Genomic DNA, 25,713 nt, shown 5'->3' on the forward strand with positions numbered 1-25,713 from the left:
CAGCCCGTCACCTCTAAAGAGAAATAATTGACAGGTAGAAACCCTGTCCAATTTTTGGAGGAATTAGCACAAGGGAAGCTGCATGTGTTTGGCAGAAGGGATTTATTTCTCAGGGACAAGTGAGAGAGGACGTCTTATTGGTGTTTGTTTCACTTTGGGTATGAAGAATTTGGAACGGCAGGAAAATGGGCAGATGCCCAAGCTGAGATGAAATGAAGGGGTGAGAGTGCTGCCATGCACAGAAGCCTGTGAGGAGCCAGGACATATGCCAGTAGTTCTGGGCAAACAGAAAGGGAAAAGGGTGCTGGAGAAGAGTAAAAATATGGGCTGGTTGAAGGATCTTGCAATTGTAACTGTAGTGCTGCCTGTAGTTACTGGGATAAATGAAATGAGACACCAGATCTCCTGTGTCCCTAAGAAGAGAATGACCAGGGAGAAACAAGAGTATGCTTTGGAAGGGCCTGAGTTGGTCCTGCAAAGGTTTGGATGGGTGTTGAACTTGAGATGCATTTCTGTTATATTAAGTAGGATGATGTGATATGAAATCCTTGCCCTAAACTGACCATACGTTCTCATCCATTTTTCAAATAATCTTGTAAAGAAACATCTTTTTATTATCAGGATATCATAATACATTCTGTATCCTTAGAACTGGAATCCCACATAATTTCTACTTTCTGTGTTTTTCACCTGTAAGAGCAACTGGCAACCAAGTGTTTTTTTGTTCCAAGGTACTAATTTATTTGCACAATTATTGATTATTTACAATTTGTTGTAGTGCTGTTAACTGTACTTAGCTAGGTAATTCCTGACCTAATCCTTCCCATGAATGGTTTCAACCTAATGAATAGGTCTTCCCATCTGTGAAATAGTCACAAAATTGGCTCCTGATCACCTCTAGTTGGTAAATTTCCTTCTTGGGATTAATTTTTTTGAAATTGAATGTTAAAACCATTTTCAGATACTTTTGTGTGTGTGAGAGACATGTCTGTATTAGCTAGTGACTCATAGCTTGACTTAATCCTGTCTCTTGCTTCCTTGAGCCATTCTAATGAAAAAAGAAGAAATCAGTAAGTAGAAATCTGTTCTCAGAGGCCTGGAGTAATACCTGATTTGCAAGGTGTAATTTTGTTTGAATTGAATTGAACTGTACAGGTGAAGAGACTGTACACAGCTGAAGCATATCATACGTGCTTTTTTCCATTGCAGTACAATCCTTTTTGATATTGTTGTTTTCTGAATATCTGTTGATTTGAATCACATTCTTAATAACTCAGTACCAAAACCTGTTGGCTCAACGAGCTGTCCTTAATAGATGTGAGCTGCATTAATGGAAATCATGTTTCTTTCCCCTTAGATGTCGTGTTACAGTATTGGAAGAGTATGAATGCAACAACCAGTTACGTTGCATCTTACAACAACTGTGAATTAATTATCCCATATATTTTCAGTGTGGTTTTTTAAATTTGCAATTCCATTTGTGGTGAGGAACAGCTTATCATTACAAATTAGTTACCTGCCTTGATCCTGCTTCTCTGAAAGACTGAAGCCTTATCTAGTTAACCTTCCTTGCTTAATGTAGGGATACACTGTGGATAACAGGCTTATGACAAACTTCCCACTGTGACTTTTCTGATTTTGATTCATATGTTGCCCTGTCAGAGATAAAAACATTGGTACAGCAGAAAGAATTGAAAATGTAGGTTAAAAAGCAGAGCTCAAGAGAGAGAAAAATGTTTGTGCATGGGCTTCTGTGCCTCTGGCTGTTGGGTTCACCCACCTGCAGCAAAGCAAATGGCACACAAAGTGCTCTGTGGGATGGATCAGCAGCAGCAAGCACATAACTCAGTGTACTTTGTGCATCATTTTGTAATTGCTTTTTTCCTTTGCTTTTTGTCTTTGCTCTTTAGTCAACAGCCAAATTTTTTGCTTATTTGTTGTTAAATGGGTTTGCCCATATATATATTTTGAGGTGGAATATCACTGTGCCTTGTGGGAATAATAATTTTTTCTAGGAGATGCTTTCTTCCTACTTGGAAAGCTAATTTTTTTGGGCTCTATGAACTGCAGAGAAATAATTTGAAGCTTCACGTGAATGCTCTAAGTCTCACCTAGCATCAATGACCTTACCTGCAAAACAGATTGTGTTTCCCACATCTCCTATTGCAGGTAGGTTTGCTGTTCCTGTGGGTTGAGACTGATGAGTACAAATTTTCAGATTGAAGGGTTGCAGGGTTTTATATTTATGTGAAAGATGCAATCCTTTCTAGTCTTCTTTGTAACAGAATGAAAAAAAATTCCTCTAATGAAACATATTTAGATAGGAGAAAATCATGCATACATATTTTGAAAGCTTCAACAACAATGGTATTTCAGTTTCAAAATCAAATTTAAAGTGAAAATTAGTTTCATTTACCTTGAAGTCCTTTTGAACACAACTTAGTGACAATTGTTTTGTCACTGTCACCAAAGACATGGTATTTCACTAGAAATTAAGTATAATTCAGAGGATTGAAGGGCTCAGTATTAAAAGTGTGTGTTGGTATCATTTTGTAGCCAGAAAGTCTAAATGGCAGAGTGTAAATCTATTAGATTAACTGGGGAAGGCTGTGGACTAAAAGACTGGGCATCATTCTGGGAGCCTGAGACCATATAGTTGCTGGTGTTTCTTGGGAGCCTTAGTCTCTGGTATTGGCTGCTTCATAGGAGAGGTACTGTGTGTACCTGGTGAGCAGTATTGGTGAAGTGCTGTAATACAGATGAATCTACTAAGGAGAAGTTCAGAATATCTGCAAAGAGCCTGGCATCTCTGTCATGAGAGGCTTTAAATCCCTACATGATAAATACAGCTTTCTACTTCTAACCTAAAAATGCAATGTTTTAAACAGAAGTTTTGAGGTATTCAATAGCCATGAATATTTCTTCATCCAGGTATATTTGAGCAGGGTTTTTTTTTTGCTTTTCAATGAGATGCTTATGAGTTTTGCAGTTTCAGATGTGGTTTTGCAGAGACTGAGAAGAAGGGAGAATGAGCATGGATCATCCGCAGGTGGTGAAATAAAGTGTTTTAATATGTAAAATGTTACAGGAGAGACATTTATGGAAAGTCAAGAAAACAGAAGTTACATGCATCAGTTTTCCTCCTTTATGATAGTAACTTGTTGCTGGCAGCTTGTTGCATGGTGATTAAATAGTTAAGAGGAATTGTGCCCAAAGAGAGTGCAATATGAAATCACCACTTTATGTGTTGTTTTTGTCCTGGGTAGTGTGTAAAATTCATGACTTTCACAGAACAACAGTTCAGCTGAGGTTGGAAGGTACCTCTGGAGACTGTTGAGTTCAGCCTGTCTGGTCAAAGCAGGGGCAGCTAGGGCAGGCTACTCAGGTCTGTGTCCAGCCAGGTTTTGAGAATATACATCTCCAAGGATGCAGCCTGCACCACCTTTCTGAGCAACTTCTTCCAGTGTTTGATTATTCTCAGAAAAAGAAAGTTGTTTTCTTATGTTTTGATGGAATAATTTGTGTTTCTTCATGTGCCCTCTGCCTCAGGTGCTTTCATGAATACCATGAAGAATTGTCTGTCTTTAGTACAGTAGCTGGTGATATTTCAGTGCAATGAAAACTCTATGAAGGAGCTCAAAATTCCTTACTTTCAAAATGTGAAAACAAATATAATGTTTCTTATCATCACCAGCAGATTGGGAATAATAGACACAGAGTGAAAAATCCTTGCCTAGTGCACAGAGGTAACAGCCAGTGTGCATCAATTGATGCTATGCTGTTCCATTAGCCGAGGGCTGTGTACATGGACAGGATTCAGCTGCTGGCATTCAAAAGTCAGTCATGACCACATGTTAAGCAGGCAAAAAGCCAACAACAAAACAAATAAATCCAAAGTGAAGGTGTAATTTTCTCTATCTCCTTTGTTGTTTTATCTTCTTTTGCTCCAAGTCATCCATTTGTAGATGCCCATCTGTCAAATCTCCTCTCTGCCCCTCTAAAGATATCAGTGCAAGATCTGAGAGCTGCTGAGTTTTTTCCACTTCTGCTCTCAGGCTGAGCAGGTCTGTTAAACACATTGCCTTTGTTTTGCATCAGTAGTGTAGGAAGGATGTGTATTTGTGTCCCAGTGCTGTGCCATGCCATGTCTCACTCCAGGTGATGGGTGAGCAGTGTCTGGGTGAGCAATGCCTGCTCCATAGCTGAGGGGACTCGGTGCTGCATCATGAGCTGGGGGTGCAAGGAGGGTCAGGGTGAGCGAGTCTCTTACTCATGATACAGGAGTGGTGCAATGTGTGCAGGTTGTTTGTCTTTCCACTTCAGTAAATGCAGTGTACAGCACCTCTTTGAGAGCCACTGAAAGCTATACTGAAAACTGAAAGCTCTCAAGTACGTGGTATAGGATAATTGGAGACTTTTCCGCTGCCATTTTTCTAAGTGAGGGTGCACTTTGTAAATTCCCATTTGTTTAAGTATTTGTCTCTATTGGTTTTAATTTTTTATGTTTTTGCAGCTCTGCCTTGGTTTGAGGGTGAAAGACTGGTCCTGAAAGAGTAGGTTGATAAAAGATTGAGTAAGTTAAAAAAAAACCCCAACAGTTAGATGTTCAGGTTTAGTGGATTTTTTTTTTCATTTCCAAAGGTTAGAAGCACATATATTTTCCTTGGTAATTGCTGGATCTGTGTTTTGACCTGCTTTCATCTATTTAGTTGCAACCTACTACCATGCAACCATATACACTTGTCATTCAAGAGCTTTTGCAGATTAAAATATTTGTCTGTCTTGCTTTCTGGTTATTAAGGTTATGTATTGGTGCAAAACATGTTTGGATTTTGGCTGAATGTGTAGCTAGCAAGAAAAAGAAGTTTAAAGTACAATTCAGGTTGCAGGCTATGCTTGCCAACAGTGTTCATGAACAGACATGAACCTGCAAGTTTTAAACAGTGAATATTTCATCATTTTTTCCTCAATTTGTTGCATTTTAAAATTCACCTATCTCATCTAGCAATGAATAAAGACAAGACAACCAAGCAGAATCAGAATAAAATTCACTCATATGTGGAACTAATCAGTGCAAAGGAATAGTAAGGTTGGGGAGGAGATGTTAAGCTCTAGCTAGTGGGGAAAATCAGCTCCAGCAAATACAGGAATTCCTAGTCACCTTTTGCACTTCTGTTATGACTGATGCTGAGGCTGAAACAGAGGTCACTTAGCCTGGTTTTCTTTCACAGCCTGATGGGATGATCATTGTGTGCTACCATCCAGTTTTGTTTTCTCTTTACAAATGAGCTCTTCAGCTCTTGTGTACAGATGTCCAGCTAAGGAGCACTGCCTGCTGAGCATGTGAAGTAAATGAAACGTGGACAAAAGCTAAAACAATAAGATGAAGAAAGATGGGAAGCTGTTCAGTGTGAGGAAGACCAGTGAGACTGCAAGGAGCCGAGAGTGTGTGTGCTGCTGTAAACTCAGATAAAAGAGAAACATTGCTGCAAGCCTGGTTCCTCTCTGGGCCCTCCTCCACAGACCCTGGGAGGAATTCTGGATGAGGTGTGACATGAATTGACAAGTTGGATAGGTGATGGATACTTTGCTGGGAGCCCAGTGGGGCTCATGGTCCATATCATTCCATATGGAGGAGGCAGTGGTGTGTGGGTGCCGCTGGGGAAGAGGTACCACGGGTATGGGACATGGCCTTCGTGCTTCTGACCTTAAAATACCTGCTCCACTCCATGCTGGCCAATGTAATGAAGAAAGGGGAAAACCAGTTCCATTAGCTGGAGAAGACAGACTGGCTACCTCATATCCCAGCCTCCTTCCTTCCTTTCAGAACATCAGTTGCAAGTTTCTAAACATACAGACAGCCAATTGAGCGTTTCAGTTGTATGGCCAACTCAAAGCATCTACTCGGCATTTAAAAGGCTGCTGCTGGTGGTTTATAAGATATTCTTCATTTCAAGATCTAAATATAAGGTCTTTGTGAAGTTTCCTATATCCCCTTGTTTCCTGTTTCTCTTAGCTTCTTAGATATATTTAGTATTGGCATTCTATTTGTTAAATCCTATTTTCAGAGGTTGCTTTGAAATTAATTAATTAGCAGCTTTTTTTTCCTTCTTTAATTTCTTGGCTCTCCCAAGGAATCAAATGCATCACATTAACACTCAAAATAAACAAACAACTTTACAAATGATATTTTCTCTAAATCCAAATTGGCCTAAAATGTATAAATCTGGAGACAAAAGCAAATGTCATGACTGTGTATAATTATATTATTACCTTTAAACAGGTACCCATATAGATTCGTGTACAGGTGGATATACATAAAAACTCTTTAGATGCCTTTAAAGTGGTACAGGAAAAGAGAATATTCACTTGAATGAAAAACAATAGAAGGGGAAATGGTTTTCTAAGTATAATGTGTAGAGGAATCAGAACTGTAGCTTCATGACACTTTAACTTAACCGGTTCATTTATTTTTCTCTAAAATGGAGCCGTGGAAAACCATGTCTTTTTAGTTACAGTTTCTGAATTATAATTATTGAATATAAACTGCTGTATGTTATTTGAGTTGTTTTGCATTATCCCTTGTGGGGGTTTATCAGGAGATGTATAAGTAAAGAGTGAAAGGAAGAAGCATCTTCTTTCCTGTCCCTCCATCTAAAAAGTAACACTGTTTGGAAACTTCTGGCTTTGCATGTGAATGTGCAGAGATCATGACATTGTTAATTTTTTTGTCATAAATAAGAGAGATCAACAGAATGTTTTGGATGGGCAGTATCGTGTTTTTTAATTTACTCTTAATTTAGCCCATATTCTTTGACACTGAATGTTTACGTATAATACTGCTTGCACAGAGAACTGTCTGATTATCATAGCCCATAGTTACTGATTTTTTTTAAGGTCAGGCCTTGCTTATCAGTCAAAGGGTAACATGGAATATATAAATTGGAGTAACAAACTCTGGAAATTTCTGAACGTAAGGTGATAGAACTTAAACAGAACACTGGCTTTTCAATTTTTTTTTCCTTGCTGGCATCTAATGAGCTCTTCTAGAAGCATAATACATTAATACCTTCCATGGAGCTATACAGAGGGTAATTTCTGAGAAAAGACCTTCTGAAAATATCCAAATAAATATGAAGTGATCATTCTTTTCATCTATTTTCACTGTAGATAGGGCATGCATGTTCTTTATTAGACTATTATATTTGTATCTTCTGCAAATCAGTTTTTACCAGTTGGAAATGACCCGTGTTCCGGGTCAGAGCTGATAGAAGGGATGAAGCTGTGATAATTCTTTAATGTAGGAGTCCTCTTTTACTTTACTCCTTGGAGAGTGGCCTCAGATCAAAGGTTTCTGATACTGGGTGACTGTAACTCATTCCTTCTCTGCTCTAAATGGCTGGGCTGTCTCTGCATTATTGCAGCTTCTGGGGTCATGTTCTTCAGTACACATCAGGAAAAGAGTAACCTTGGAAAACTGAACCTACTGGGAATAAAAGGAGGCTCACCCAAGCAGTAGTGTGAGTTTCCTGAGTTACATGGATAGTTATAGGAAGTGACTGGTACAATTAGTTTGGAGGTGAATTACTGACATTTGGGAAAAATTGTTGTTACAAGATGCTATGTTAATAGAGAGAACAGTTCCAAATCTGACATCTGTGTAAGCAGGGCTTTTGTTTTTAATGGAATTTCTCTTCATGCAATGCATCTTTTGGATTAATTAATTTTATATATATAATGTATTTTACATGTAAAATAGACATTATTTGTGCAGCCTTCTTCTTTGGTTTTGGATTTTTTTTTAGAAATGGGGATCCAATTTGGTCTTATTCCATATTTGTCTAAAATCCAGTTAAAAAGAGGCCGTGAAACCTCATCCAAATAAATAACTCCAGGTATCGATTTGCTAGACCATCAGACAGCATTGAAAATGGATCTGTGTGTATATTACTTCATTTATAAACAGATGTTTTCATCAGAAAGAGTTAGTTACATAAACTGTGTGCATGTTTCAGTAATTAATTACAGCACTTAGCATCCTGTCTGAGAGTGACACCAAATTGTTCAGGGTCTAACATGGTCATAGGGGAGCATTAAAAGAAAGAACAAGAACTTTATAACCTGTATAGTGATTCAACAACAATAATTACCCTTGTAGACATAAATTTGCCCATAGTCTTTCAGGTGGAATTACAACCTCAAAAGACTAAAGAAGATCTTTTTCTTCATCTCTCATCACAAATCCTATCTCAGTCTGAGGCACCACAAGGAACTAGAGCCAAACAAACAAGCAGCCTTTTCCAAAGTGCATAGGATACAAGGAAAAAGACTGGATAGCAAAAAATTATCAGTGCCCAAAATGATCTCTCTTAATTACTGTACTAAAGGACACATGGGACACATTTCTACTGCTGTAGAAATAATTTGAGTGAAAACTTGGTTTGCATTTTTGAATTGTCTTTCATAGAATTACATTGAAGATGTCTTCAGTGTATTTTACCCCTGTTGTAATGCTGTCTAGTGTACTTTTGTTTTAAATAAGCAACCAAAATTTGCCACACTTCAGCCATTCAGGAGGTGAAACAAAGGAAAAACCCAGTTTCTTCACTATTTGGAAAGTACCAAATGATTTAGCAGACATGGAAGTGTCACCACACTGGGTGGAGAACGTTCTGGTTGGGTTGTGATGCTGGGAGTTTGCAGGGGTACAACTGCGAGTTAAAGTCACAAGTGAGTTCATGCAATGACAGCTAGTAATTGAAGTACACAGACCATTCTAATGCATAATTTTGTCTATAAGCTAGAGTCTTTGATGAGACTCTTGTTACATATTGCAAATCATCTGAAATTAAAAGTATAGCAAAATTGCTTCATTTTTCCTGTTCGCTTTCACCCAGTCCTCCAGCAAAACCCCACAGGGACACCATGCTGAACTAAATCTTAAAGTGTTAGATTATGTGTCCTCATTAAAATTACTCCAAAATGCTGCAGTTAAGTGTAGTGGTGGTATTATGACTTGGCAGTTTTAGTATTATATTGATCAATTTCCATTTCAAACATGATAAAGCTGACACGGCCCATGGTTCCCAAAGATGTTTGGGAAAGAAGCTTCTTTTTAATAAATTAGGGCATTTAATTGTAACTGATGATGCATGTCAGCCCTGGTCCCAGGAGGGCTTACAGCTGCATTTCCAGAAGAAATGGGAATTCCCTGGGTGACCCTGATGGCTTCTGTACCATGAAATTTTCTCCTTTATGGTATTGTAGCTAAAAGTGACACACGCCTTTTTCAGCTGGATGTTGGGAGCATGTGTGCTAAAGTTGGATCATGCTGAAGACAAATACAGATTTCTGGATTAACAATTGAATATTTTACAGAAAAAAAATCCCCAAACAATATATATTTTAAATAGCAGCATCACAGCTGGCTCAGTAAATCCCAGTGTCTAAGCTGCAGTGATGTTTTTCACCTGTACCTCTGTAGTTTGTCAGCACAGCTAACTTTGAATTAGCTCTGGCAGTAATGGAAACCCCTACAAATATGCGGTTACAGGTAGCCAGGAGCACCTTAAGGCTGTGTGGTGTAGGTGTCTGTGAGAAGGATGTTGTGTGGCAGTGCTGGGTGCTGATGCCTCTGCTCCTCCTCTGGCTTGGTGCTTGTCCCAGTGCTGCCACTCGTGGGGTGCAGGGAGACCTGTTTGCCAGAAAGCAGTGACAAAGAAAGGAGTGGAGGGCTTGTCTGTGGCTGGTGGATCTTCTAATATTTCACTATTTGGCTAACAGCAGCATGACTGTGTGTGTGATTGCGACACTGGTATTTTATTCCAATCTGATAATAGCGCTATTTTGAGCCTCTGAAGAAAGGTGAGAGGTGAAAGTGCTGAGAAACAAAAAAAGTTACAGAAACCACATCTCTCTACCATTCTGGCTTTTCTTTTCTGCTGTCACAAAAAATTGCTGAGTGACTTGGATGTCTTCTGTGTAAAATGAGCTGATTTAAGTCTTAGCAGGAGAAAGGCAATCTTTTACAGAAGGGGGCTACAAGCAGAAATATTTTGGTAGGTGGGATAAATGTACTCTTCTGTCAGCACAGATAATACTAGGTGTAAAATCTTGGCAAAATTCTTGATATTAGTATAGATACACAAGACAGAGGCCTAATTTAACTCTCTTAGCTTAGGTAATTTCACTTACATTGAGTGCTGTGATACTTGAGACTTTTTACAGCACAAATTTCCAATATAAACTTTGTGCAATGTGACTGTTCATTGTGATTCTGAGACCTGGTGGTTGAATAATTGAAGAACAACACATCCCTAGATGAGCATCTTTCCTTCTCTCTTGCTCTTGCTAAACACTTCTGTGCAGGCATAATGGATGCTGTGTGGAGAGAGGTCTTTTATAAATAAAAATGTCTTTTTAAAAAAAGTTTATATTGAACATTGTAAGCAGGTATCAATAAAAAATGGAATTCTCTATAAAGTACAGAAATAGAGAAAACATCTTGTTTCATAGGAAGAAATTTCTTTTCATTCAGACTAGGTGATGTCTGTCAGGTAGTGGGTTATTGTTAGGTGGCAATAATGCACACACCAACTGTATGGGTGGTTTTGTGCATAAAATGATTTTTTGTTATTTCTTTGTCAGATTCTGATTTTGTTGTTATACCTGCCCACCACTTTGAACAAGAGAAATTGTTTTGGCTTATAGGAGCTGTGCCACCCCTGTCACCTGAAGAGAAGAATTGAATAAGAGAAGCAACAGGAAAAAATCAATCAATTTGTATACACCATTCCCTGGCTTTTATGGCATTTGCTGTACAAAACTGACTTCCCCTATCTAAGCAAGACATTGAGCAAGTTTCTAGTTTGCTGTGTGGTTAACCAGAACTGGAATACTGGATTGTTTTCAGTGGCTGAAAGGCACAAAGCTTTTGCTCATTTGTGTCAGGGTAAAGTAATTTATGATGGTTATTTGTTAGGCTGGTTACCTGTGCAAACATATTTTTACAAGCTTATCTTGTGTTGGATGAATTGAAGCTTCAATGTCTTGAAATGGAAGACTTTCTCTTATACTCCAACATCTTCCAAGAAAAGAAATTCTCATCAATCTCCTCAATTAAGAAAGCTCAGGTTTGGTATGCCTGGGAAAAGATTGGTCTTGCACGGGAAGCTTTTGAAAACTGCTCTTTTTCACAGTTGTACCAAGACCTGAAATACTTACCAAAGCCTGTCATATGTATACAGGAAATAAAGTTGTGAAGGACAATTGTAAAGGAATTGATGCTGCATCTAGAATATTGGACTAGTACTGTTCCAAGCCAAAGAAATATCAGTATGGCAAACAGGAAAAGGAAATACTCATGCTGATGGAATGAAGTATTGATTTAAGAGGGGGTCAAAAATCTGCTCTGTGCTATAAATAAGGAAAATAATAACTTTTAGCTGCAAATGTGCACTGCTGTTTATTATTTTAGAGGGTTTTGAGATTCCTAAAAGTGGTAATACTGCAAAATATGTAGGACTACAATCCTGTTTTAAAAATAGATACTCTCTCTGAATTATCTGATTTGGCATGAAGATAGACAGACATTGACTGAAAAAAATACTCTGCTTCTGAAGGAAGTATACTTATATATATTATAGTATATTTATAATTCTCTTTTGAAAAAAACTAAGCAGAATTTTAACTCCATGCATTATTTCAGTTGGAAGTAACTAAGTTATGTAAGCTATCAGTAACACTGACTTTAGGCTAAAGGTAACTCCCATCATTAAGAATCTGCCTCTGTGCTTTTATTGGCTTTTAGTGATCAGACTGGGTAAGGACTAATAACCTTTAGAAGCTGAAGAATTTGTACAGCTTGTAGGAAAGATGTGCAGACAAATTCATCAATTAAAAAGAAAGAGAAAAATTATCAGTCTCAGTAGGATCAGTGTATCTCTGTCAGCACAATCTCCATCTGCTGCTGTTCTACAAATGTGACTGTATTTGTACCTTCAGGCAAACCAGGCAAAGCATTATTATGTGAAATAATAAATTCACGTTTTGAACTCTACAGTATGCTATTCTGGTTTTAAGGACAGTACCTGGAGCAGTGAGACTGCTTTGATTGTAAAATGGGTTACATACAGAGACTCGGGAAAATTATATAGTGGCTGTAGCAGTCACTGAGTGCGCTCATTTGGTGCATTTGCTCTCAGTGAGAATGAACTGAGGAGTGATGCTCTGAAAGCCTTGCTGAGTATGTACTTGGGAATCTGTGCACTAGAGGTTTGAGGTTGGAAAAAGAGGAAGGGAAGCATGAGTGGGTGGAAGATCTACAACTCCACCAAGGCTTTATTTGGGCGTCCCTGGCATTAAGGAACGGGAGCTCTTGCCCTTGAGTGGCCAAGCCATCGTGCTGTCCTTGGGTCCAGTCTTCCTTTTGTATTCATTTAATAACCAGCTGCATTGTTAATGTGCAAGGACTGGTTGTTTTTTATAAGACACTTTTTTGTTTCTTTTAAACTAGAAAGATGAAAACTACAGAAGCCTACCACGAGATACTAGTAGCTGGTCTAACCAGTTTCAGAGAGACAATGCTCGTTCATCGTTAAGTGCCAGTCATCCCATGGTGGACAAGTGGCTGGAGAGGCAAGAACAGGTAATATATATGTGCATATATATATATTACTTTATCAATCTAATCTTTATGCTACTCCAAGCTATTACAAAGAAGTGTATTCTTACCTGACATAGGCTCTTTAACCATGATAGAAGCACCAGCAGTATGCTGGCTACATTTCTATGGGATTCCTTCTGCTTCAGAAAAACCTGCATTAAGACTGAAATGGACACCTGAAAATAATTTCAGTTTTGAGCTCATAAATACATTCCTATAGTATATGGAGTGGTGTTGTTCTTCACAACTGATACCAACAGGGTTATTTTAATTAGTATTATTTTGATAAACACTCTGCCATTGAAATCCAACAGTGATACTACATAATAGCCAAATGTGGGTCAGTTTTAGCATGGCACTTTTGGATGCTTGTTATTTTTAACACCATAAAACATATTAATTATAAATTTTAAGACTATTTGTTTAGTGTATATTTATTTTACTTTTTATCTTAGTATTTTTTGAGACACCTAGTAGTTCCAATTTGTGATTGTTTGTAATTAATTAATTTATTTCTTAATATGCTAATAAGCTGGTAGTCACAGAGGTTTGAAGGTCTGAAATTCAAATTACCTAGCAGTCACTTCATGTCTTTGTATATGCCTGAAATTTTCAAAAAAGTGTCTTCAGATATATACAGAAAATGCATCTTTAATACGGAAATTGGAAATACAGCAGCAAGTTCCTATGTAGGGTAGTGCCTATGTATCATTATTGCCTCATTTTTTTTCATTATGCAATGTGCCATGAAAATACTGAATTTTTGCATTGAACAAAAATGTACACATTTTCTATTTTACAGCAATAGCACATAAACCCAGAATTTGCTTTATACAGAAGAACTTCAAAATGAAATTTTATATTTGACACAGCCCAGGCTTTGTTACACTGTACCATGTGAATGGAGGGGAAGGTTTATAATCCAGTCCCTGGTGTCCTGAGGCTGATCTGCACCCACATATCCCTTACTGATATTTGAAGTTCTGCATTGCCACATCATAGCATACTCCAAACATTCTTTATCCAAGTCCATTCTTAATTTAAAAGGAGCTTAAATAATATCACAGAGTATTTAAAAAAACCCTCAGCCTCCTCCCAAATGTGAGTTACTAAAAATTTTTTTGCCTTGTAATTATCTGCAAATTAATTTATATGTTCTATGAGAAGAATTCTGTCTTTGGTCTTTCTATTCTTTCCTCTGCACATTTCATGCCAGCATTCCTTCCATTGCTGTTTTCCTCCAAGAAGATACAGTGTTAGGTTGGATGCAGTGAGCTGCTGTCTCTGTGAGCCTGTGTTGAAAGGGAAAGTCAGTGCCCAGATTTGCAGGCAGCTCCTGTGTCGGTTCTGCTTGTTTGATGTTGTCGAGGCAGATTTCCATGCATCGTTAGATTCGCGCTATGGCAGTTAATGAAACTGTTGTCTCAGCAAAAGAAGTTGGATTAGAAATCTTAATAGTGATCATCTTGTAAAATGTTGGGTACATGAAATTTTAATATATGATGTTTCATATTAAGCTTTGTGTTGGTTTTAGTCTCTGAACAGCTTAACTAGTTCAATTTGTTCACCTATTAGGTAAATAATTTGCCAGTGATGGTAGACTGGAAGCATATTTGTTAGCAGAGTTAACTGTTTGCAGTTTGAAATTGTAAATATGATGTTTCTGTAGAGTAAGTTCTCTGCTTCTGTAGAGTAAGTTCTCTGCTTTTTGGTTTTTTTTTTTTGGGTTTTTTTTTTGTTTGTTTGTTTGTTTGTAGTGGTGGTTATTTATTAAGAGAGATGGTTTATTCTTTGAATATGTTAATGATTCTGCATGTACTTGGAAGATCAGGATCCTTTTGCAGTTTCATATAGCAGGATAATTAGACTGAAACATACAGGAGAAGTAAGTCTGTGGGATGAGTGGGATGCACTATAGGGAAGAAGGGAAGGCCCTGGTAGGGGATTGAGTAGCTTCAGACAGAGATTTCTTCCACACCTTTTGGCATTTTTAATATCTTCTTCAGTATCCACTGTGGAATGTTATTTCCCACTGGTTAAACCTTGGCTTTGAGAAGGGGAAGCTCAAGCAACAATGTTGCAATCTGGCATAATCAATTAATCTGGCAACTTCCAGTTGTGTTCCTGTGTGCTTGGCAGAGCTGGGCGGGGGCTGGAGTGCTCTGTGCGCCCAGCCAGGACGTGCATAAAGAGTAGCAGACAGCAGGTCTGGCACCAAGGGTGAGGCAGCAACAGTGCCAAGAAACCTGTAGGGCAGAACCCATTACAGATACCAGGGGTATTAATAGTCCTGCCCTAATGTGCCTTTATGGCTCTTCAGAGAAGGTAGTGGAAAACATTGAGTTCATCTTGCACACTCCAGAGACTTTTTGTTGGATGAAGGCTCTTCTGTCTGGGCTCAAATTACCTCTCTCAAAGCTGGCCTCATCTCTTTTGAATATGAGGCAAGAAAGAATTCCAGGATGATCTTTGTCACCTTCTAGCATAAATGAATATTCACTGGAATTACTTTTGAAAGTGTGATGTGCCAAAGAAGTACAATTATTTTTGCACGGACAACACCTCGTTTCCTATAAACATCACTAGGGAGCAAACTGTAATTCTATGAGCAAACTGTAATTCAGAATGAGCATCACAGCTCATTCTGAAGATGGAACAAGAGACATTATTTCTGGGAAACTATTATAAGCCACTGTAGCAGGGATTAATAAGGGCATAGAATTAGATATGTTCAAGTAAGTGTTGGAGAAGTAGTTCTGTAAACTTCTCTAGATTTTTGCTCCTAAAAATGGAGGAATGTATGAAGCCTGTTAAAATTTTCTGGCAATAATTGCTTTTGCTTGTATTTGTAGAGTTTTACTTGGACTCAAGTAAATTAGAGTGATACATCAAATAAATGGAAAAGATTTTCTGGTTTACAAGTCCTTTAAGGTCTTCTGTTTGTATATGCTGGTTAGCTATATCTGCCTAGCAATTGCTCTCATTTAGTTCCAGACCCCTCTGGTTGTCCACAGGACAAATGATCCATATGTTTCTCAGTAACTTCTGGTATTTCTCAAGCCCATGAGATAAGTTGTGTGAAACGCTGTACTAAAGAATAATTTCACCACTATGGAGCCAAAAATGCAAATTCAGCTTAAGAATACTTTCAGAAAGGTAAGGATTTTTAAGGGACTTTTTACAAGAGCATGTAGTGATAGGACAAGGGGGTATGGCTTTAAACTGACAGAGAATAGGTTTAGATTAGATATAAGAAAGAAATTTTTCATTGGGAGGGCAGTGAGGCACTGAAACCAGTTGCTCTAAGAAGTTGTGGATGCCCCATCCCATCAAGGCCAGGTTGGATGGGGCTCTGAACAGCCTGGTCTAGTGAAAGGTGTCCCTGTCCATGGCAGAGAGGTTGGAGCTATAGGTGATCTTTAAAGTCCCTTTCAGCCCAAACCATTTTGTGATTCTATGATTGTATTTTTTATTCTTTCACTCAATTAATTCTTTTTTACAGATTGTCAAGTACTAGGAGAAAAAAAAGTGCAATCTTTAATTTTATTCTGAAATATATTAAAAAAGAAAAAGGTGGTTTTTATTCTTTGACTTGACCTCCGCAACACCTTCCTTTTCCCCACAGCAACCAAACTTTAAAGAATAGTTGAAAAATCTTATTTTCTCTGAAATTTATTCATATATGTGGTAATGTCACTTTTATTTGAGAACTCTTTCTTCCCTCAGCTCACCTCAAGACTTGCTTGGGCCCTGATCAAATATGGCCTCATGCTGTTTCATAGCAGGGAGACATGAAAGGGAATGCGTGAAAGAGTTAAAGTTTTCACCAATTCCTTAAGTTTAGGTACACAGAAACTTTCTCTCACATGGTCATTTTTATTTTATTAGTCAAATATTGGAGCTGACAGCAAACAAGAGACTATTCCTTGCTCAGCTGGTTGGGAATGGGTGCGGGGACAGCAGGAGAGGAAATCATAAAACAGCCTCACTTAAGTATGAAGCAGTTGATCAGATTTGCAAATACAACAAGTTTAGTGTAGTTAAAACTATATGTAATTTTATATACATACATGTATATGTATTTTTTTACATTCATGTATTTAGTGCATATCTATATTTATTGGTGCATGAAAACAAAGTAGGAGATGGAGTAAAATTTCATAGTTATTACTGAAGAACATGTCTGATTCCTAAGTGTCCTGTAGCTTTCTGATATCCAGCAAAAGCCAGACTAGAGCAACTCAAATGCATTCTGAAATGGCAAGAGAAGCTGGTTACTACTGCTGTCTTCTTGAGCAGAAATGTGCTGTATGGAACACTTCCCTAAGTTATTTTTGTTCATGACATCTGTCCATAGTAATCTGGTACAGTTTCTCTGGTTCCTGCTGCAGCAGGATCAGACGTGGCAGTAGCATATGGGTCTCGTCTCTCCAGCTGTAAAGTACCTGCCTTCAGCTTGTATTTTCAGCAAAATAAGGCCTGCTTTTAATACGGTTGAATACGCTCTCTTCAAACATTTGGATACTATAAATTAATGTGCTTCAGCACTGTCAGTTGAAAAAAAAATAATCAAAGCTTTAGAAGTAGGTTGGAGAATTTAAACTACTAATTTAATGTGGGTTTGTCAAATTTTTGTGTAACAACAAAAATCCTATTTTTATTTCATGCTTTAAAAAAGAAGGCAGCAATGCAGCTCTTTTTTTTTTTAATTTATTTCTAAATGTTTCATAGTGTTATGGCAAATGTATATGTTTTTGTTTTCACTAGTGTACCTCTTTTGTGCTTCTCCTTTTCTGACAGGTGTATTTTGGCTTTTTTTCCCCAGGTTTTATCTTCTATTGTGACTGTAACTGCAGTGGAAGTAACTGCAGTCTGTGAATTCTGTTTGTGGCCTGAAGAGGGGGGAGGCTCAGAGGTGGAGGCTCTTATCTCAAACTCCTCACATGTAGAGGTTGAAACTACAGTCATTATTGTCATTTTAAGGAGTTGGGCTTTAAGATTTGGAAGAAGGAATAGCTAGGCTTCTGTTAGATGAATCCTTTTTAACTGGTTATCCATTACTCTGTAAAATGCCAGGATAGAGTCTATTGCTTTCCTCTCTCTCCAAGGACCACGCGCTTCATAATTAGTCTCTTGTGATAACAACCTTAATGAACATGGAATCATGGCAGCATACACATTGCAAAATACAAAGATAATTTTAAAGCTTATCATACTCTCTGTAAAGGATATCTATCACAAAAAAAGAGAAATGCAAGTGTTCAGAGCTCTAGTGCAGAGAGCTGTCTTCATCAGTGGAGGTTCCATGTGAAATGCAGGGAATGTGTGTGTGTGTGTGTGTAACCACCAGGCTGCCCAGCATTTGTAAAACTAAGCAAGAGCACTGAGGCTGATCAGGGGAGGAGTAAATGTAACCAAATGTCATGTGTTTGCTTGTTTCTGGCTTGGCACATGATTTAATATTGAGTAATTTGGCATAGTTGTAACCAGGGGCATGTAGAAGTGACCAGTGCACTGGTGGAGGATTTACTTAAGGTTTGTGTTAATTAAAGAGTTGGTTGGAAGACCTCAAGTTGCCCCTGCAGGAGTTCAAAACACCCCTGGTCCCATATCCACTTGCACATAAAGGTTTTTTTTACTACCTGAGATGGGTTCTTGGCCCTGTGATCACACTGGCTTCACTCTGACAGGGCTGTCAACACCCCAACTGCTACAGCAGTTGTTTCTCCTCGATTTTGTACTGTGAAGATGATGGAAAGCTTGTTTTGGCCAAAGAATATTTTCTCTTAGCTGGTGCTGCTACAGGTAATTAGGTACTGAGTGCTCCCTTTATTTCTTTATACTGGCAAAGCGAGAACTATTTCAGCATAGGAGCTCAAATGCTCGGATGAAATGTAAGCTATCAAGTGCTGGCTTCTCAGCCTCCTCTCAGCATGAAGAGGGACAATTACAACTCGGTAAGGGCAGTGGTCTGAGGCAGCCAAATGCCCTGTCTGACTGCCAGAAGAGCACCCTGCCATCTTGGAGCTCATACTAAATAATGATGTTTTCCTTATTTTTTTCTATTTTTGACTAATCACTCCTATGGAATATTTTGTAAATGTACTATGGTCAAAATTCATGCACAGTTTCTAGCAGAGTTTGACTTCCCATAAGACTTTTGTGGTGTTGGGGTATCACTGATCTGTGTGGGACCACAATTAAGTAATTATTCTCTAGATTTGTTTCAGTGTTTTCCCTCTGTTGCTTTTATTAGATGGGAAAAAAGTGCTATGTGTAGTGAGCTCCAGAATGAGAAACCTGTATTTCAGTAATTCTAATGTGAGTACTTAAAAAACATGTCCAAACTCCTGTTGTTTACCACTGGAGTGTGGATCTGCACCAAGCTGAGGCGTGCATGAGCTCAGCTGTCACTGCCAGGCTGGATGGGCCCGGGTCCCACAGCCACATCCCAGTCTGGGAATTGCTGGAACTGGTTCTGTTACATGTCAGAATGCTTAAAAAGGGGCAGGGAAGGGGAAACAAGCTCTTATTATGAGCATGTAAGTTCTCTGTTACTGTATTTATGGTTTCTGCTTTTAAGGTCAAAAGTTTTACCATGTTTTTCTGTGTTGAGAATCAGAATCACAGGTCTGTTCCAGGTATAAATCTGACTTTGGATCTGACTTGATTCAGATCCAGATTTCTAAATCTAATAATAATCTCCATATTTCAAATAAAATTGATTTTTAAGTCCTATCTTGATCTTTTTTTCTAATTTTTTTTTGTATTCCTACACCCATAGAAGAGTTTTTATGTCTCCTGAACTCAAAAGAATATCTGTGATTTCCTATATAAACCTTAGATATGAATATGTTAATACAGATATTTGTTGAATATTCTCTGAATGTTTGTGTATAACCATAGAAACAAAGAAGCCTTAAAGAGAAAGACTTATTTTTATGCTGAATGCATCAGTATGTACAGAGATAGAATCAAATTTCAAGATACAGCCAATGCAGTATGCATTAGTGTTAAGAAAATATTAATGTGGAATTTGTAAGTCCGTGCACTTTCATAGAAAATGGCCATTTCTGGACATGACCATAATTGTATATATTGGAGAGAAAAGACTTTTCTTATTTGTCTTGGAGTCATGAACAGATTTGAAGTTGTTTTTCAATGCTGAGGATTTCAGTTTATATGAGGTAGGAGGTTGGAATAAACAGCTTTATTGCTTGGGGACAGCTGTAGTGGTGATGCTTCTATAAACACTGTTTCATGCTGGCATCTATCTTGTTCTCCTTTCAAAAATAATATGTCATTTCATACTGTGTATTAAATAGGTGAGGCTGTAGTCTACATTCAGTTATATGCTGCTGTGTAGATATGAATTCAGTGGCAGAATGTAACTCCATATGTGTCCACATTAAAAAAATAAAAAAAAAAAAAAAGCCAAAGCATAGGCAGAAATGGCAATTTAACAAAAATACTCATGTTTTTTAATTATCATAGAAAAAGACATGTGTCTCATTCAGGTGTGTATATCCTCACACTCAAACAGTCTCACTCTCAAAGATGTTTAAGTATGAGCAGGCAGATGAGGGACTGCTCTGAAATTTAAAGAATCTACAGCGTATATTGGAAGATACCTGGTCACCTGGTCCTACCTTTTGTGGGCAGGAGAGCCTAGGTGAGACTACCTGGTATCCTGTCCAGTCCTGTCTTGACCACCTCCAGTGGTGGGGAATGTATCATGTTCTTGGGGAGATTCTTCCGGTAATTGATTCTTCTGATTATAACAAAACCCTCCCCAAAAAAACTGAACTAAACCAAACCAAAAAACTACCGCCATCAAATCTTTCTGTTATGAAGATGAAATCTTGCCTGGAGCAACTTGTACCTGTAGCCCCTTGTCTTCTCTTTGTGTGTTGCCTTTGTGAACAGAAAGCCTCTGTCCTCTCTGTAGCTGCTGTTTAAGTACTCAAATAATGTGGTGAGGTCCCCCTGAGCCACCTCCAGGGAGAAAAGACTTAACTTCCTCAGTCCTTCTTCACAGTGCATGCTTTCCAACCTTTTAATGATCTTCATGGGCCTCCTCTGAACCTTCTCCAGTGCATCCTTGTCTTTCGTGGACTGGCAGCCAGAACTCGACAGAGTTCTGCAGGTGCAGCCTGACAAGCACTGCTTGGAGTGAGATAGCACAGCTCTGTCTCTGCTACTGTCTGCTATAATACCCACTCTGTTTTGCAGAAACTTTTTGGAAAGTGTTGTCACACATGAAAAGTGTTTTCTGACTTGCTAGTAACCATAGACTGCTATTTTTCTGCCCTTTTGGACCAAGCTGTTTAAATAATCCTGTTGTTATGGTAATTTATGGTAATGAACGTACCATACCAGCAGTATAAATAATACTCTCTAAAATTGCAGAGAGATCCTGTAGGAAGCTCTCATTTAATTATTGCTGTTAGTTTTTTGACTGTTTCTTAAATATTTTGTGGAACAATATTATCTCTTTCTTTTTAGACTTCTGTCTGTCCATGGCAGCAGGTCAAATAATGACATCTGAAAACCCATTACTGGCCCTGGAAAAGCTTTTTGTCAAAGGATGTGTCCAGTGTTTTTTTTCTTCTTTGTTTTCTTTCTTCATGCTGTGAAAAAGGTTTATCTTCTCTTATGTTTACTTTCTTCTCCAGGTGTATATAATATATCTCCACGACTTGTTTATAACACAAATGCTCTCTGTTTTCACAATGTGCTTGCTGGTGCTACTGTGCTGTGTCTTCAGCAGTCCGGATGGGAATGTGGCAGGAGTTAGTCCTGTTCAGGCCAGCTTGGGGTGGTGATGGTCTCAGCTTCCCCCCTGCACAGCCCTTCCTGCCTGGGAAAGAGGGGAGATGTGGCCCCGAGATGGCCGAGCGAGCAGCACTGGGCAGGAGCCTCAATTACAGAGTGCCACAGTAGTGCACAACTGAAATACATTAGTAAAATTAAAATTTGTCCTCATTCCCTCAGTGGGTAATACAGTTAATGAAAATAGATCTACCCAAATTAAGATAATTTATTTCATTAGTTTACGGCACTGTAAAACTTTTCAGGGCTGTACAGCCCTTCTGTGCAAACCTGAAATAGATGCAGTTCCACTGTTCACTTCAAAGACCACAAAGGTTAAAACTTTTAAGTGTATTAAAGCAATTCTGTTAATTGTGTCTATAGAGGATTCTCCCTTGCCCTTCCTAGTAAAGTATTCTTAATTTAAAATTCACATTATGCTTGTTCTGCATTCTAGCCTTTTAACCAAAGTGTAAATATGTGATTACTTGTGTCTTTGAGGCTTAAAAAGAAATTATGCATTTTTGTTTCAGAAGGTGGTACTGGTAGTACATGGTATTGATATTTTACCTTTTTTCCCCTTTCATTTTTTATTCTTATTTTCTCTGCTCTACGTTTCTCTACCTTTGTCATCCTATGTATGTGCTTAATGGTTTGTAATACAAGTTGTTATGGGGCAGGAGCCAATTCCATGGAAGGAAAGAGGTGTCATCTCTACACTCCATTCTGTAAATACCTTTCCTCTTTTATTTTGTGCAATCTTAATCTGGGTTTTTGTCTATGTTCTATCAGAAAGACACCATTCAAAATCAGAAGGTTATCCCAGATGCTGTAGGTTTGTGTTTTTTTCACCGAATCACAAAATGATTTGGCTTGGAAGGAACCTCTGTAGAGCATGTAGTCAATCATCTGCTAAAGCAGGTTCACCCAGAGCAGGCTGCACATGATCATATCCAGGCAGGTTTTGAATATCTTCTCTGGGGAAGGAAACTCCACAAACCCTCTGGGCAGCCTTTTCTAGTGCTCTGTCACCTTCAAAGAATTATTTTCTTGTTCCTTTCAATTTATATGAAAACCCAAGATCCACAATTTGCTTGGTTTTGCTGTCAAACCAAGCTTTTATAAGTCTGTATTAGAAGCCAGACTGGTCTTAGCTTAAGCTTCACATTAGCCTAATTTTTAGTTAACCTAATTCGTGCTGTAGAATTTTATTGACCTTAAATAGAAAAATAAGTGCCTTTATTTATTTTTTAATGCTCTAATTTTCTTCCTGATACAATTTTTCTTCTAAATGGCTTATGTTACTTATTTTAAAATAGTATTTATATTATTAATTTGTAATGGAAGTTTTAGTCCTTTCTACACTAAAATAAAAGCACTTCCTGTGCTAAAATAAACTTTTCTCGACTGGAACATGTATGTGAGAGCTCTTGGCTTCTCCTTAGAGTTTTTTGGAAAAGTTCAGGTAAATCACTGCTGAGATGTGCCTGTCAGTTAACTCCAAGGAGAACAGAAATAAAGACCAAGTGGTTATTTTGGGCAAAGGAAAAAGAAAGATTCTATATGAGTGGGAAACATATCTTTAATTTATTGAATAATAACAGGATGATTTTCATATCTTTTCTTTCTATGATTTTTTTTTTCACTAATAGTGAGGAAGGTGCTTTCAGAAAAGGACCAAGTTTATCCTTTCTGTTGTGGAAGTGATAGTTATTTTATCTTACATTAATGGAAATAGGAAAGGTCCTTGCTCTTTAAAATCCTGTGTGGACAGGTCATTTTAATGACATGGTTGCACTTTGCTGTAAATGGGAATGATAGTGTGTAACTTAGAGTTAATAATTGAGTTATGTGGAAGTAATTTGTCTGGGTTTTTGTTTTATTTTGGGTTTTAAATTTAATCTTGATTTTATTGCTTAAGTATGAGCATTTCATTATTGAATGTAGTAGTCTCTGGCTGTATTAAGTGGTTACTGTAATTTATAGGATACTTTGAGAAATGTCATGATTCTCATGAAGCGACACAGCATGATTTAGAGAGTGCAGCAACTGACTGAATGGAATTACGTAATATGACCTGGTTGATGTGAGATACCGTAAGATTTTAATTTATTTCCTCAGTATAACTGGGTGAGAACAGAAGATAATAGGCCAGCTCTACTAGTTCATTCAATGACTGATTTGAAAATAAGTCCATTCTAAATTGATCTTGAAAGTACTTGGAGTTGCATATGAAATGGTCAACTTCTTATCCAGGGCCAGGGAAGGGGTGAGAAGGGACAGCAGCAACTAAGTTGGTTAGGAAATGGGGCTATACAAAGATGTATATGATATATATATATATATATATATATCTATATATCTATCACGTATATATTACTTGTATATATGTCACAGAAAAAACAAAGATACCTCTGTTCTTTGTAAATACTTTTATTTGATCTGATTTAATAAATAATTAAAAATATTTTCAAAATACCCAAGAACTAACTGCCAGCTGCTTTGTGGTACCAGTGAAGTTTTTTGCTGAATCCCTGTGCCAAAGAAACAACACCAGTGTGTAACTGTTGCAGTTACTCTGGATGAGGGAGGTTCCATACTCAGAATACACAGAATTAAAGCAAATATAGCACAACTAGTGTTTCCATGAAAAAGCAATCAAAACTGATTGGATGAACAAAAGAGTTTCTGTAATAAACTGTTGTAAAGGTTTTACTTTTCAAAAACATACTACTTGTAATTTTGATCTCTTGAATGTGATATTTTAAGAATAAGAATTGTTGCCCAGATTCCATATTAAGGTATTACTTTCATGCCATCTGCATGTGGTTACTTCAACTTCATTTGGATGGAAATTTTTTTATGCTGCTTTTTCCAGCCAAGAGTTGACTAGTTATGAACTTGAGAAAAATCAGTTGGCTACTATTTTAATTTGCCATTGAGAATATTGCCTGTTTTCACAGTTTAAAAATCAGGGCAGTATACATATAAAATTATTGCTAAAATGAGGGGAGGAAAAAATTACCTTTTGGTTTTTGTACTGCAGGCATTTTTACAGACTATGCAATAAACACGTGAGGAGTGAGGTACCCAGTATGACCGAAACCTCTGATTCTCTTATTATTTCTTCAAAATACTAGGCAGGAAGCCAGTGTTCAGTCACTTTGTTTCAAATCTTAATTTCCTCTTCCTTTTGTGGTACTCTCATTTGTCTTCAAAAATCTTTACTTTCCCAATGTGTAGGAACTCATGATTGCTTATAATTTCCAGTCATTTATCCAAAGCACGGACTAACTTAAATGTCCCAAAAGAAAGCAGCCGTATCTGTGAGCATCTCTGTTTAAAATTATCGAAAGTTGCATTGAGTATTCCATCATGTTATTTTTATTTATCTCGGTTTTCTAGGCAATAATTGTTACAACAAAGCACAGACTTCATAAAGCAAGCCCATCAGTAGTTCTTCCTTGTAGTTACACTTTACCACTATAAATAGCTTTCTCCTCATGAAAGCTCTTTTAACTCATCCTCTCATCAGAAGTGATGAGTTTTTCTGGTGACTTGAAGGTCCTTAAAACTGTTCTCTATGCAAAAGACATGATATGATATTTCAGTAGGGTACTGTGTATTGTAGCTTTATGGGTAGGTGAAATTAATGTAGCTCAAGGACTTTGGCAGTTTTTTTCTCTAAATTAACAAATGTCAGTCTTACTGAAAAACTGAAGATTGGGTAGGAGGCACTTCAGCTCCATACTGGTGTGTCAGAGGACAGCAGAAAATACTGGAATGTAGGCTGGAAAATATGTAGGGAAAAAAAAGTTGATATAGTCAGTGTGAACCCACATATCTACCTACACCATTGCAACAGAGCTCCTTAATGACTGTTTAATTTTATGGCTTCTCGAGTTTGAGACACTTTGTGCACGTCAAATGAAAGGAGGCACAGCTCAAGAGTTGTGCCCTCCCATGGCGGCCCCTGGGGCTTTGAGCACGTTGGTGTCAGGCACGCTTCGACTTGTCTTACTCCAAAGCCAAACCTCAGAAACCTTGGGTGAAACCAGAGCAGTGCTTGGCTCTGCTGAGTGCAGCTGAGACTGTTCTGGGTGGTGGGAGTCACTTCGAAACCGCCCCTGGGGCTGTTTCAGCAGAGCAAACTGCAGCTGCTGGGGCTGGCTCTAGCTGGGTGTTCTGGTGAGAAGTGGAACCTCTCTGGGTCATCTCAGCCAGGAGACTCTGCAGAG

General features: G+C 38.0%; 1 protein-coding gene across 14 annotated transcripts in view; it reads left to right on the top strand.

The window, feature by feature from the left end:
- The window catches only part of PARD3 (par-3 family cell polarity regulator), a 444,410-nt gene that overhangs the window by 182,948 nt on the left and 235,749 nt on the right, over positions 1–25,713 (top strand). For 10 of the 14 annotated variants that reach the window (XM_041487469.1, XM_041487512.1, XM_041487496.1 and 7 more), the window contains exon 5: positions 12,515–12,646. The exons of the other annotated variants lie outside the window; for them this stretch is intronic. In XM_041487469.1, coding sequence (XP_041343403.1) covers positions 12,515–12,646 — 132 coding nt within the window. The remainder of the gene's footprint in view (positions 1–12,514; positions 12,647–25,713) is intronic. 14 annotated transcript variants of the gene reach the window in all.

Source organism: Pyrgilauda ruficollis, unplaced genomic scaffold (genome assembly GCF_017590135.1).
Source record: "Pyrgilauda ruficollis isolate IOZ18807 unplaced genomic scaffold, ASM1759013v1 scaffold12, whole genome shotgun sequence".
NCBI classification, from domain to species: Eukaryota; Metazoa; Chordata; class Aves; order Passeriformes; family Passeridae; genus Pyrgilauda; species Pyrgilauda ruficollis.